The following is a 15,029-nucleotide window of genomic DNA, read 5'->3' as shown; positions in this document are numbered from 1 at the left end:
ATTTCATATCCCCAAGCACTACTTGATTAATATCATTTAGCATGTCTTTAGTTTCTTGGTTAACATCATGACAACTATTTCTTGAGTGACTACTGATGTCCACATATAATACACATTTTACAAATCCTCTCGTAATGGAAGTTCGCCTACTTCTTCGCACTGTCATCACGTTGAATCGTGTACCTAACTATAAATGGTTTCTAGGGATTAATATCACCTCGAACCCTAAAAAATGTAACGTTCCCAGGGTATTTCCATTCTAACCAATATGTAATACATTACATGCAATTCGTTCCAATCTAGTTACAATAAAAAGAATCAAGTATTCATTAGGGAGACCCCAGATTTGTATTTAGATCGACAATCGTTAGGTTCATAAATACCAAGAGGGGATGAATTGGGATTTTAAAAATCTCTTACAAACTATTCTAAAAATAAAAGAACAAGGGAGAATAGCTTGGATACTTTGATTTATAGTGGTTTGGCCCTAATTGCTTATCTTTACTACTTTGATATACCTCAATCATGTTGGAAAAATCTGGTTTGAAAACGGTTTTCTTTCACAATAGAAAATTAAAAATTTGAAAATAGACTCGATTTGTAATATTTATAGCAATAAACCCTAAACCAAATTCGTACATTTATTTTCGGGTAGGTGAATCTTTGTCGTTCTAGCTTTCAACCAAATGATCTTCTCCACTATTCTTATACCATAAACTGCTTCGAGTGTGGGCTTGATCAAATCGAATCAAACACAGAACCAGAATTATTTTTTTTACTTTCAGTGGGAAAGTAAATCTCTCTAAGTAGAAACGGTAGAATTGTAATTCCTAGAAAATAGAATTTATTCTTAAACGAAATTTCCACTATTTTCTGACTTTCTGCCAAAATAACAATATAAAAAAATTCAAAGAAACTAATGTTTTTCTCTTTCTGTTGGTGTGATTTGAAGCCTACCAATATCATCTATTTATAAAGAGAGTTGGTAGAATCTTGGTTGAAGTGATAGAATACAAATAATATTATTTTAATAGAAAAATCTCCAACTCCCTATTATTTAGGGAGAGGAGCGACAACCCTAGTTAGGAATACTAGGGTTTGTCATCCCATGCATTTTATATAAAGGGAGTTGGGTCTCTCCTATATTGAGTCCAATTATATGTGTTTTGTGGACTTTAACCCAACACTTTATAATTTATTCTAACCCAGTTTATGGTTTTTCTATTTCCCAAATTAAATATCATTTATTCAATTAATTTAAATAATTTAATTTCTCAATTAAATAGTTTTCTCAACCAAATTCTAATTCTATTAAAATCATGACAACTTTACCGTAAAAGAATCTATGAGAAAATATATTTAATTTTTCTACATTCAACGGATTTCACAATGACCAAATAATTTAAATATATTTTGAACTTCAATTATTTAATTAATCAATTAAATAATAATTCAAAAACCAAAAATTAATTCTCAGGTCATTTTCTTACTTATTGAGAAAACCTCATTCAATTTCGAATGTATCCCATTTCTCTAGCTTCATCATTTCTATCTATTCTTGTTCATTTGATTCAACATAAAATTCATTTATGGTTTTAACGAGCTAGCAGAGGGATCAATGCTCAAATGATTTATAATTAAGTTTTATCTTTTCACCTATTAATTATAAACTTATTTAGTTACGAAGACATTCCACTATAGTATCGTGATTGAGCATTCTCTAACAGCATACCATTACGAAAGCAACTTGATCAATGATCGTCCAATGACCTTTTCATAAGTGTGTTACCCTCATAAGATATCCTTAATCTCTTTGGGATAGTATACGTTCTTTGAATATGATTCTATTTTATCTCATGGTAACTATTACTTCTTCCTTCATGAAAAGTCAATTACTATCAAATAGTAATCAAGTCATTCATCACAAAGAAACACGATCTGTGGCCATATTTACTTTTCATCAACCATGTAATGCCAACGAGAGGATATCATTTACCCATGTCTCGGGCTATGAATTTCACTCTTGTGAATAACTCTACATACTGCAGAAGTCGTACACCCAACACACCAGCTTTCCGTTCCTTATTTATTCGAGCTTAGGCTTTTACTTACATCAAAGTGTACGAGTCACGCATACATAGTCCGTCATCCGCTCAAGATTTAGGTAGGTCACACTATGAATACCACAAGTGAATAAACTCATAAACAGATTCAGGATCTATTCTTATTAGGTTCAGTCCGATATACTATCAGTCCATTCAATCACATCTATGTCTCTATATTCCGGGAGTATCCACTTCGATGCCCAAGAAAAAACATCTCTCTAATTGGACCTGATAGACACTATATTAGTCTTTCAATCGGTTTGCTTATTTTCAATTAGACTAATTTAGGTTTGTCTACTAATGGTACGAGCAACTCAATCCAATTCAAATACCATAATAGAGATGGGCTTAGTTTCCCTCAAGGCCCAATTACGATATCCAAATCTAAGCAGCTAAAGACAAAACTCAACTTACTCGTTCAAGATTTTATCACAAAAAAAATTCGAAAAGAAAAGTTGAAGCTTCAAGATGATGGATTTTGGAGTAATGATGAATTAGAAGGGACTAATTTTGTGCGTGGGTCTAAACTTTCAATCTATTATGACAAGCGCATGTGGAAAATGTTAACAAGTTTAGGCATTTCACTTTAAGGACCCCAACCGATCCCACAAGCCTAGACGTTTCATATTAGGTTCGTGTTTTAAGCTTAATTTTTATTATATATGAGCTCAATATTGTCTTTATCAGCTCGCATTATTTTATGATTATTTTATTTCAAATTTTTGATAATTATTAAGTATTTTAAGTTATTTAGGAGTTTTATGTTAACAAGAAAGTTTAGTTTAAAACTACTTCTTATTTAGATTAAATTAGAATTCTAGTATACTTAAGAGTTTTATTTAGATTTATTTAGCTAGCCTATATATAGGTGTTTACATTGTACACAAATCATACAATTCATTATTATTCAACTTTTCTTTTTAAGTTAATAAATTATCTTTGAGTTTTTCTTTTAGAAGAGTTTTAATAATCTTTTCAGATTGTGGGGATCATCTTCAAATTTTTTCTTGTCAAGTTTTCTTTCTTGGAGGGGAAATTAGAGCCGCTTGAAGGGATTTGTGGATTCTTCATGTTTCCAATACTTCTTAGGACTTCTACATACCACGTTCTATATTTCCATCTATCTTCTTTATTTTTCTTCTTTATTAATTCTAATTTTAGATTTCATTATACTATTTTATTCATCTTAGTTATTTATTTTTAATTGTTTTTTCTTTATTTTTATCTAACTTGGATTTGTTTGCATTTTAGGTTGTGTTAGAATCCAAGTTTCTTTTTTAATGTCTAGAGCCTTAAGTCAAATCTGTGACTTTGACAAACTTTATGATCCGCTTCCCCATTCATTCGCCTCATTTTGTATCAGCTAATATAAGTTGTCTTTTCGTATTACGATCCGACCTCGTAGTACCGCTTATTATCAATTAAACATTAGACAACCAATGAGAAACATTTACTTCCATTTTAATTCTCGTGCAAAACCCATATGAGGACAATTATACAAAATATATCAATGATTTTGTTTTATTAACCAATCTATTCAAAAAAATTACAAGTTTACAAACAGATATACTATACTCAGGGTACCAGATCCAACAAACCAATGATCTCTCAATTCACTATAATTTAATTGTTGTCTTTTAATGAAAATGTATAACCTTTATAATCCCTATCTTTTTTCACAAAGCTAAGACATAACCTTCCCCTAGTTTTTATGGCTTAAATAAGACCCTTTAGCTTGTACATTTTAAATGTTGTTGTATCAAAAGCTTGTGACATCAAAGCTAACAACAAGAAAGATAACAAGTCCAAGCTAGGGGAGATATTAGGGTTCCATTTAGCCGTCATTAATAGCGAACCATCAAGCACCCAAGACCCCTCCTTGTGGACGAAATGCAAATCAAAGATGTTATTGAACCTTAGTACGAAAAAAGTATCATTCCTAGAGAAGACCAAGACATGACAATGTAGATTCCATACCCTATTTACTAGCATTTTGAGTAGCCACATAAAAAATTATTTGAAATCATACATATAAGCAACCAAATAGTGGCTCAAGGAGCATTGCTAAGGGCTAAATCTTCTTGATCAAATAAAATAACAATTCCCCTTCTAACGGCCACAATGATTAATGGTTGGAGCTTTGCTTCCACTGAATATTGCATTAGGTTGTCTTCATATGACGAACCATTCAATTCATTGCTTTTAGGCTAACTGTAATCTTTGATTGAATTTTTGTTCATCTTTGGAGGAGAAGAGGTGGAAGAGAATAAGTTATTTGGTTTTATTCAAACTGAATAGAGGGGTGTTGTATGCAATTTACTTCAAAATATAGATTGTGTCAAAAGGAGGAATCATTAACGTTTCTACCTTTATGATTATTCATTGAAATAGAAGTGAAAGGGTTAATGGCCATCAGTCAATGAAACCAAGATAGCAAGATACTAATGGCCAACTAGAGAATCTCAATGGATGGTGAAAATGGATTGACACAATTGTCACTCATGAATTATAAACCTTTATAAATCTGCTACGTGCCAACCAAAATAGAAAGAAACAAACGTTTAGAGGGAAAGGATACAACAATTGCCAAAGAAACCCAAAAGAAAACCATACTAAAAAGGATATATATACATATTGTAATCACCAATATACTTGTAATTTAGAACAAAAGAATTTTTCACAAAATTTTTATTTTCACAAATAAGATTAGAAACCTATAACTCATTTCGCCATATTCTGTTGAATTAAGTGATATATTTGTAAGTTGTAATTTTAAAAACAAAATTGATTTTTTTTCATGATGATTGATTTTGTGTGTGTGTGGAGTTAAGGTATTCTTGATGTTCATCATCTTTAAGGTTTGAATATGAGTTCTCTCCTTATAAGTGTACTGTCTTATCATTACATCTGGTCCAGCTTGAAGGCCTGCTTGAAAAATGGGAGGGTTTAAGAAAAAATATAGGCCCGAAAAATGGGTTTGGATAAGAAAAATGGGTCAGGTCTCGGGTAAGCTTTTTTGGCCCAAGCTCGGCCTAGCCTGAATTTGCAAAAAGAAAAAAAAAACCTGATGCTATTTTTTTTATTGTTTTGCCATTGTGTTTTCATTGTTTTGCTATCATTTCACTATTATATTGTTACTATTTTGTTGTTATTGTTTGGATATTGTATAACTTTTATTTTATTATTAATTTTACCACTAATATAGAGATATTTGCTTGCTAAGTTGCACTTATCTTAGTGTTATTTAAGAATATTTTTTCATTTATTGGGAAACATTTATTTTAATGTTATTAGTGTATTTGATGTATTATATTTTTTAAATTTATTTTTATATAAAAAATTTTAATATCTGCGGACAGACCAGGCTCGGGTTTTAACATTTTTATCCGAGTCAAATTTAGGCAAAAATTTAAGCCCATTTTATAGGTTGGGCCTAGAAAATAGGCCTTAATTTTTCACTTGGCTCAACCCGAACCCGACCCATAGACAACTCTAATTACATCTAATAATATCAATATATCTACAAAATTATAATTCCACAAATAAAATTTTAAAAATAAAATTAAATAAGAAAAGTATGTGAAATTCTTAACTTTGTTAAAGAGTTATACTAATAACGATTTATAAGATAATAATAATACATTTTATCATTGCAATATTAGGAAGAGGAGATACATTCTGAAGTTTGAACCCTTTTGTCTAAATGTTAAGCGGAAACTTTAACCACTGTTCTAATTAAATTTTAAATATTAGATTATAACACGCCATGATATATGGGAAAAAGTTCTATAACAAATATATTTATTAAAATTTAATATAAAAACAAATTAAACTTCAGTGAAAATTATAATGTTGAGATGTTAAAAATCATATAGATTTAAATTTAAACCCATCAAATATATATTTTCCAGATTTCATATAATAAAATAAAATAACATAAGCACCCTTACTGTAACATTTTGTAAAAGAGTAAATTTTAATAATTTTTTGAAATAAGTGAAACAAATTTAATAAAACATTTAAATAATAAGATAATTATTTGATATATTAATAATACAAATTTCTAACATCGTAGAAGAGTTTGAGATTTTATCACATGATTTATTATAACTTAAGAAAATGACAAAAGCTAAACCCACGTGGCATATGAAATGTTTGATGCCAAACGTTTTCTATTGGTTTTCCTCGTGTATAAGTACAAATACACAAAAGAAAAGAAAATCAGTTTCCCATTTGGGTTTGTTCCTTTGCACCTAACTATCTCTAATCTCATCCTCCATTAGCTAACCGTCGAAACCCCGCTTCCCTCCCTCTTTAGGAATAAAGCCCAAAGCAAACGTTAAGTCGTCATCGGAATCTCCGCCACTTGAGTAGCTGAAGCGGCGGTTTCACGCTACGTTACTACGTTTCAACTTCCAATTTCGGTCTCCGAAAACGATGATTTCTTTTTAAAATAATCTAAGAAAAAAAAACCTTTTTTGACAACGACACGCCTCTGCTACGTTCCCAAGCTAACTAACCCAAAAGAGGAAAAAAAAAAACACCAATAATTATTTTATTCTGAAAACGATAGAGAGAAAAAGCCCGCCCTTGTAACCTCCTAAAGTAGTGGCTTTTGCTCATATCCTCTTATATATGGTTTGGATTATTATATATAAAAAATATTTTCGTACATAAAGAATAACGAGAGAATCTGAGAAATTCAATCATCCGTTTTTCGTGAATTTAATCTCGTTCAATTCGTGTGAAGTGAATACGTTTTTTTTTCAAGGTATATTTGGATATATATTTTTATAAACTGTATTGTTATTTATTGATACATTAATGATTCCATTGAAGGATTTTTTTTCTTCTTTTAATTGTGTTTGTTTTGATATTCGTTGTTGGATCTGACGTAATTTAATTTCGATCCTGTTTCTGACTAGTAATAATCTTTTTTTTTCTCTCTGTATGCCGATTCATGTCCTTTTTGTCCATTGCCGCTTGATTTTTTTTTTGGTCAATTTCGTCGTTTTTTTAACAACAACGAGCTGTAAAAGTGAATCGAACAGATCTGAAAGTTTTTCTAGCATGTAAAACTAACTTCTTTTGTTATTCCTGAGATTTTCAGATTCTGTTTGGTTGCAGATACAATTCTGATCGTGATCGAGGATAAAATTACAATGCCTGGTAAGTTATGTTTAATTTTACTGACTTTTGTTCAAATTCGAGATCAAAATGGTGATTCCTGGATTGGTTTTTCAATTTCTTTAAAAGTTCCAGGAGAGTTAATTGCATTTGAAGAAAGTGAGAAGTTTAGCAAGGATGCGAATTTGGATATTGAGACGTCTGAAGACGAGAAAAGGAGGAGGGGACGAGGGAGATCTCTGAAAAAGAAAGCGATGACTGCTTCGACGAAGCTAACTCATAGCCTTAAGAAGCGTGGCGGACGCGTGTCTGATTGCAAATACACGGCAATTTCTATCGAGGATGTAAGGGATGCGGAGGAGGAAAAGGCTGTCAAAGCTTTTCGCCAGGCGTTGCTTGCAAAGGACCAGCTTCCCTCACGTCATGATGATTACTACACTTTGTTAAGGTAAACAACCAGTAGACTTGTACTGCAGTTTCTGGAAGGAAGTTATGTTATTCATATGCGTGGGCACTTCGCATTAACCATGTTGATAAGAGATGAGATCATCCCTTTGAACCAAACATGTGCTGTTTTAAAATTTACAAATGATAGCTTGAATAATGCTACCCATCAATTGACTTTAAGAAAATTTTATAAATGTTTATTGCTGTGAACAACATTTTCCATTTGTTCTCTAATTTTCATCATTTTCTGTGGCCTTTCCTTGGTAATTTTTTATTACTTTCGTCAAACATCCAATTGACGGTAGCTGGTGGGTCCAACTTGAACATAAGACCTGTAATAATTCCCAACACTTAGAAGAGGTGTGATTGTACTACTTGACACTCCCCTTGTCTGTAGCTTAACAGGCTTACATATGGATAGCCTTGCAAGTGGTTTTCAACCTTATATAGGGTTAGGCAGGAAGAACATAACAATCCTTGGCTCAGATACTATATTAGAATGTAACCTAAAACAACTGGAAATAGATGGAGGGCTCAATTTGAATATAAGACCACAGAAACCCAAAGCGGATAATTCCACTTAACAATTTCATAATCTGGAATCTAGAAGGCAATTTTTGGATTTTTTCATCATTACATCCCTGAGTTTCTAAAGGAATTTTGGATGCCACTATTGAAATTCTGGCTCAAAATAAAGATCTAACAAAATTGGATTCAAATGAAAAAGAAAGATTAATTGATCAGGAAAAAATGTTTTCCACACCTCATGGCTCATGCAGCTTCTCCTTTAGGGTCTAGGTTTTCTAGTGAAGAAATTTATTGGAATTTTTGAATATAAATATCAGAATGATTTCTTGGCTGCATAATTGGTGGTTCATTTCTTGGTGTACTATATCAAACCATCTTCAATTTACTTATTTCATGAACTGCAACTGCCCCCTTTATTGAGTTTTGGGCAGTGTACTAGTTTTGGTCATCAAATTTTTAGCAGCAAGGATTAGAGAAATGTATCTTATATAAATGATTTATTTAAAAAGCTACTGCCTAACTCGGAGGATTTATGAGTAGACTCTTATTCTAATAAAACTAAGATTTTTAACTTCGAACTCTGAGTATCTTGATGGACATAATGCAAATTCATCTGCGGGGTTTGTTGTGAAGCATGATGTAACGGAGACTGCTTTGATGAGCTGGTGACTCCCCAGTTAACCCTGGACTATACTCTCAGAACCAGTATACATAGAAGTGGAAACTTAACTCCACTAAACATTATATTTAAAAAAAAAAAAAATTTTATTCCAGCTTATCCAAAATTTAAAAAAAAAAAAAAAAAGAGGGAAGAAAAAGAAATCATATATTCAAAAGCCTCCATTCAACAGTGTTCATTCATTTAAAAATCTGGAATTTGTTTTTGCAGATTCTTGAAAGCAAGGAAGTTTGACCTTGACAAAACTATCCAGATGTGGGAAGATATGCTGAACTGGAGAAATGAGAATGGTGTGGATACTATTGTACAGGTAAACTGCTCCTTCTATTATTTTTAAACTTCATCAAATCATAAGAAGTGCAGTAGAAATTTAAATGATGGAAATAGCAACTTTGTATATCTTGTTGTTTATGAAGGATGTGTGCTGTCTCTCTTTCATGCTGGTAACAGTTTCAGGTATCATAGTTTTAACATATGCTGTGATGCATATGCAGGATTTTGTGTTTGATGAATACGAAGAAGTTCACCAGTGTTACCCCCATGGTTACCATGGTGTGGACAAACAGGGGCACCCTGTTTATATTGAAAGAATTGGTAAAATTGACGTTGGCAAGCTGATGAAGGTCACTACAGTTGAAAGATTTTTAAACTATCATGTGCAGGGCTTTGAGAAGGCTTTCTTGGAGAAGTTTCCTGCCTGTTCTATGGCTGCCAAGAAGCCTATAGATTGTACAACGACAATATTAGATGTGCAGGGGTTGGTCAGTATTCATCAATCACAGAACATATGCATTTCATGCTGTATCATATATCTCATTATTTCCCTCATTATGCAGAACTGGATGAGCTTTGGCAAGGTTGCAAATGATCTTGTGATGCGCATGCAGAAAATTGATGGTGACAACTATCCTGAGGTGTCTTAATTGTTTCATTAAGCTGAATGAATATATATATATATTATTTATGTATATATTTCTCTATTGTTGCTAACATCATAATTCTCTCCTCAGACTCTACATCAAATGTACATAGTTAATGCTGGAAGCAGATTCAAAATACTATGGAACACTGCAAGAGGCTTTCTTGATCCAAAAACTACTGCAAAAATTCATGTAGAAAAATATTGAAACAAGTGATCATAAACAAATATATTTTGATGCAGGATTTTTGTTTTGGAGGTTGGTTTACTAATCAAGCAATTTTCTTTCACCATACAGGTTCTTGGGAACAAATTCCATACTAAATTATTGGAGATTATTGAGCCAAGGTTGCGACTTCTTTATTACTACCGAATTATCTTACTGTCTGCTTGTTTTTGGACTTTCTAACTAAACTTGTTTGTGGAAAATCTCCCAAGCAGCCAATTGCCAGAGTTTCTTGGTGGAACTTGCTCATGCCCTAATGATGGCGGGTGTCTTAGATCTGATAAGGGACCCTGGAAAAACCCAGAAATAATGAAGGTAGGACCCTTATCAGCATTTAGAAGGAAAATGAATAAATAATTGAAGCATTTAGTAGAACTCTTCTCTGTTTAGACATGTTGATGTCTGAGAAATGCCATGGTTGTTATTATTTTTTATGCTTTAAGCTAAAACTGATTGCCGGTAATCTACTTGCAGTTGACACACTTGGGTTATGCCTTGTACTTGAGGAAAACAGAAAGTTCTGAGAATGACAATTTGGAAGTCAAGTTTTTGTCCACTAAGGTTCCTTTCACTACCTTTTATATTCATCAATTTCTTTGAGTACTGTCATTTTATCATTATTTAGCTATGCATCATGTTCCAAGTTAATTGGTTCTTTGGCAGGTTGCAACTAGTGAAATATCTTGCGTTTCTGATGTGAGGCTAGATACTTCAGATTTCATGCAGTTAGTGTCACTTTCCAACGAAGTAATCATCATCTTTCTGACTTCTATTTTAAGTTTGGTTATGAACTTATTTATTAGAGTTTATAATCCTTGTTTCCTTTTGTGAAATATTATTTAATATTTATTGATCCTTGTGCCAGGAAAGGATGAGTGGTCCTAACTCTTTGTATGGTACTAGCAAACCAGAAAACGCTGCAAGAACTCTAGCTAGTTCAACAAGTGAGTGATTACTCACTTATCCTAATTGGACATCATATTTGTGTTTCCGTTGTTGTCTGTTGATCTATATCAGATCATTGAATCTGGTCGGGGCACATGTTGTGGTAATTTTCTTATATGTCCTTGTGAGATGTTCCTACGATCTCATAGTAAAAACCATAATTTGGACCAAGAATGGGGCCATTAAAGCATAACTAGTAGCAATAATTAGTCTCGGAAAGGTACTGGAAGAATTATGTCCAATCATCCACACTATTAACATATGAAAGTTGGTAGTTGTGTGTGGTTTCTTTGGCCATGATGGTTATGAACTTCTATCCCCAATCAAACTTTGGTGTGTCTCCTAAATTTTTAAGACATAGTTGCTGTATATCATGGTAAATGATTATCATATAGGCCAATGAAGGTGGCTTAAAGTAAAAGTAAAAATAGTAGCCCTAGCATATGCTTCCATGTGTCGGGAAAGCTTGATCAATTAGCCAAGCTTGATTAAGATGTGGAAGCCTGTAATTATCTATCTGATTTCACCATCCATTCTAGTTTTGAACTTGTATAATTGTATTCACCTTCAACATTTCAAGTTTTGACACGAAGATTTCTAGTGAAGCTTTCTTGACATAAGATCATTATCTCCTCTTTCTCAGTATTAAAACTTCTTAATGGCAATGCTAATTTTTTCTAATGCCGCAAGCTTTTACATCTTAATTTTGTGCTGTTTTCAGATGACATAACTACCGATGTTAGTCCCAGAAATGCAGGAAAGAAGCTTGTACACCATGTGACAAGTTTTTTTACTCACTTTGTACTCAAATTGTTAGCATTTATATATTTCTTAGTCCCTGGACTGGGAAGATTTCTGAAAGCACAAGACTCGAAACAACAAACAGAAAACCAGTCAAATGACCAGATGGCAGGTTCAGGGTCTACAGAAAATGGAATTTTGACAGAAGCAGAAGAGGACTTGCTCCGTCCATGTTGGCAGAGGCTACAAAATTTAGAAACAATGGTAACCAAGCTGTATAACAAGCCTGCAAATATTCCTCCTGAAAAAGAGGACATGCTTCTTGAATCATTGAATCGGATTAAATCCATGGAACAAGATTTACAGAGAACTAAGAAAGTAGGACCTCTTTCTACTCTTTAGTCTTTATTGCAGCCAGTTTTTGTGCCTTCATAAATCATGGTTGCTGAACACGGACTTGATCTTTTGTAGGCATTATTTACAACTGCATCAAAACAAGTAGAACTTGCTGAGTTGTTGGAGCACTTAAAGGAGTGCAACTTAGCTGTAAGTTCCTATTTTCTTGGGGAAGAAAATATAGAACTGGGAATCTTCCTTAGGAAGATAAGAATGGATTTTAACTGTTAGTGTAGGAAAGTAATTTGGTGACAGTAATTGTTCAACCGCAGCATATACCTGAATATTTGGAATTGTTGATATATCCATTTTGTTAGAGCCAAAGGAAATATGGTATTAAGCATATAGATTCTTCACGACAATAAAAGCTGTTACAATCTAGTGCTTTAACCCAAGCTTTCCAAACACAAAGATTTGTGTTGTATAAAATTGAAGACAAGTACTATTTTGTGTTGTATGAAATTGAAGACAAGTAATCTGGTTGGCCAGGTTCAGAGTAAAACTCTGTCCCCTTTGTCTAATAGAGAAAACTGAACTTGCTTGGTGCATGACCAACAAAAAAATGCTTCTTTTTTTTTTTTTTAACTTCTAAATATGGAATAGATTAAGTGAAGAGTGCCTGTGGATGTGTTCAAATAAGGCGCTTATTCTGATGGTATTGAGTATGACATTAACAGGGGAAATTTTCATGTTGGGGAAGAAACTACAAACCATTGAACCCAGAAAGATGAAATTGCTTGGGTGACGCTGGTTTAGCTTTGGTAGCCAATATGCTGTCTTGTTTTGTCTCTCAAAAATGCTATATATAAGAGCAGGAGTTGGATATCTATCTCTCTTGACAGCTTCAATCAGGTTGACTAACTCTTTTACATCACACTCTCACTTGTATGATCCTATATAGAACATTGAATCTCATTTTTGTTTTTGTGTGGCCTTGAAATGGGCAGTCAAGGTTGATGCAAGACAGTTGCGAGATGATCATTGAAATAAACTTTCTGACAAAGTAGTTGAAAAGAGCCGTTCTTGACCTCACTCGCATAGCATTGAAAAGAGCAGGTAAGTTCGTGTAAAAGCCAAGTGTTAAGGGGCTAAGTTAGAGAGGTGCTGCGAAAACTGGTGATGCTTTGTGACTTTTAATTTATACAGAATTTTGGAAAGATGAATGTAGATGGGTATAAATTGTAATACAAAGGATTATAGTCAATTACAGCAATGAGTGAAGAAACTATTACTACTTGATTAAATCTTTTAGGCAACAAATTTCAAAAATAAAACAAGATTAAAGCAAGCTTATAAATAATAATGTAATAAATCTCATTGGCTAGGCAAAGAAATTGGCCCTCAATTAAAATGTAAAAAACGGAAAAACTAAAATATAACCGACCCACTCTACTCCACCGCCACCCTCTTCTCCAAAATTTGAGGTTTAGGAATCCAAATCTTCCCCCTAAAATGTCAAATATATCTCCGGCGGCCGACCCAACACCCGGAAAAAAGCGCCAACCCCTTCCATGGACACACCAAGAAACTCTCAACCTAATCCAAGCCTACCAAGAAAAATGGTATTCTCTCCAACGCAGCAAACTCAAAGCCTGGCAGTGGCAAGAGGTAGCTGTAACCGTCGCTGTACGCTGCGGCCACTTAGACGATTCACCCGCCAAAACCGCTCTCCAGTGCCGTCACAAGATGGAGAAGCTCCGCCGTCGTTACCGCTCTGAACGCCAAGGTCTCGCTTCGGGAGCCCATTGGCCTTATTACGACGCCATGGAAGCTCTCGAGCACGAGCCTTTGACTATCTCGGCTCGACCGTTGGCTTCCTTGGTTCCTACCAGAGGGCTAAAATTCTATTCCGAAAATGGACATGAAGCTGGGAATAATTACTATAGAGATTATTATTATGATGATGATGAAGAAAACAACCAGTTCAGTAAAAGCCGCAGTATTAACAATATATTGCGACGGCCGAGTGCTGTGAACCGGTTTTCTGGGTTCTTAAGCGGGGGAAGGAAAAGGATTAGAGGGGAAGAGGAGGGGAATAATGACGTGGCAGTTGTGGCAATGGAGGAAGAGAACAAGGGAATGGCACTAGCAGTGGAAATAAGGAGATTTGGTGAGAAGCTAATGTGGGTAGAAAGGAAAAGGATGCAAATGATGCGAGAAACTGAAAGATTAAGAATGGAAATGGAGAACACAAGGATTGAGATGATACTGGATGCAAATAAGAAATTTGTGGATGTGATCTCAGCGAGTTTCGGCTCAAGCAAGGTGGATCAAAAATTGGGTTCCTGAAGAATCTCGGAGCAGGTTCGGGTTTCATACAATCAAGATTTTTGCAGGGCAACTGTTTATATATATGTATATATATCTTGCGGGAAGAATGTATGATGTTCCCGGAATTATTCACGTTGCACTTCGCACTTGTTTGTGTTGGTGTTTTAACATTTTGAAAAGTTGGAACCTTACTTTGAGTCGGTGGTTTAGCTGTGCTAGTCTAAAATGACTGCTGGTATATACCAGTGACTTCTTTGTGCTCCATGGATCAACCCTAGCCATTATTTTTTGAATGATTATGTAAAGATAGGGATTGCCGTGTTGCATTACATCCCTGCTGTATTTTTTTATTGCCTCTTGCTCTCAAAAGTTCGGCGACACTGTTACAGAATATGCTACTGCCTGATTTTGTCTTGTAATACAAGAGCCTTGAAGCGTATTTCCTGTCCATGATCACAGCTTCGACATTGTTCACATTCCAGTAATGTTGGAAAACATCAAGCTTTGAACCAACACATGTTTGGGTGTATGTGGAGATAGGCAAGACAATAAATTTGAAGTTGAACACATCTGAATAACTAATGCGAGAAACCCAAAGCATCAGTGGACGTTCAAATGATTCGTGATTCAATTAATAGACACATC

At 33.9% G+C, this 15,029-nt stretch overlaps 2 protein-coding genes across 7 annotated transcripts; both read left to right on the top strand.

The window, feature by feature from the left end:
* The first annotated feature begins 6,342 nt into the window (after positions 1-6,342).
* On the top strand, positions 6,343-13,357 carry LOC105803293 (phosphatidylinositol/phosphatidylcholine transfer protein SFH9). Of its 6 annotated transcripts, XM_052623193.1 has the most exons (16): positions 6,343-6,876; positions 7,216-7,274; positions 7,362-7,680; positions 9,097-9,196; positions 9,381-9,647; positions 9,723-9,800; positions 9,897-9,998; positions 10,104-10,153; positions 10,247-10,346; positions 10,506-10,592; positions 10,695-10,778; positions 10,897-10,975; positions 11,698-12,095; positions 12,189-12,263; positions 12,791-12,965; positions 13,061-13,357. In XM_052623193.1, exons 2-15 carry the CDS (start codon positions 7,268-7,270, stop codon positions 12,842-12,844), a joined length of 1,800 nt encoding a protein of 599 aa, XP_052479153.1. In that variant the 5' UTR covers positions 6,343-6,876; positions 7,216-7,267; the 3' UTR covers positions 12,845-12,965; positions 13,061-13,357. The 6 variants fall into 6 exon arrangements, with proteins under 6 accessions (XP_052479153.1, XP_052479152.1, XP_012490845.1 ...); XM_052623192.1 differs by lacking the exons at positions 12,791-12,965; positions 13,061-13,357 and having other exon boundaries at positions 7,233-7,274; positions 7,368-7,680; positions 12,189-12,615; XM_012635391.2 differs by lacking the exons at positions 12,791-12,965; positions 13,061-13,357 and having other exon boundaries at positions 7,233-7,274; positions 12,189-12,615.
* A 144-nt stretch (positions 13,358-13,501) lies between these two features.
* LOC105800972 (trihelix transcription factor ENAP2) lies at positions 13,502-14,734 on the top strand. Its single transcript, XM_012632321.2, has one exon. It carries the CDS (start codon positions 13,566-13,568, stop codon positions 14,400-14,402), a length of 837 nt encoding a protein of 278 aa, XP_012487775.1. The 5' UTR covers positions 13,502-13,565; the 3' UTR covers positions 14,403-14,734.
* Positions 14,735-15,029: the final 295 nt, after the last annotated feature.

Source organism: Gossypium raimondii, chromosome 11, assembly GCF_025698545.1.
Source record: "Gossypium raimondii isolate GPD5lz chromosome 11, ASM2569854v1, whole genome shotgun sequence".
In the NCBI taxonomy this organism is placed as follows: domain Eukaryota; kingdom Viridiplantae; phylum Streptophyta; class Magnoliopsida; order Malvales; family Malvaceae; genus Gossypium; species Gossypium raimondii.
The sequence above is the reverse complement of the archived record's forward strand: the minus strand, read 5'-3'. Positions and strand labels throughout refer to the sequence as shown.

What these genes read in the sequence shown, in the direction of transcription:
- LOC105803293 (XM_012635391.2), top strand. An exon ending in TTGGAGATTATTGAGCCAAG is followed by an intron (nt 10,154 to 10,246) that starts GTTGCGACTTCT and finishes TCTCCCAAGCAG; the next exon opens with CCAATTGCCAGAGTTTCTTG. An exon ending in AAAACCCAGAAATAATGAAG is followed by an intron (nt 10,347 to 10,505) that starts GTAGGACCCTTA and finishes ATCTACTTGCAG; the next exon opens with TTGACACACTTGGGTTATGC.
- LOC105800972 (XM_012632321.2), top strand. Translation starts at nt 13,566, where the DNA reads ATGTCAAATATATCTCCGGCGGCCGACCCAACACCCGGAAAAAAGCGC.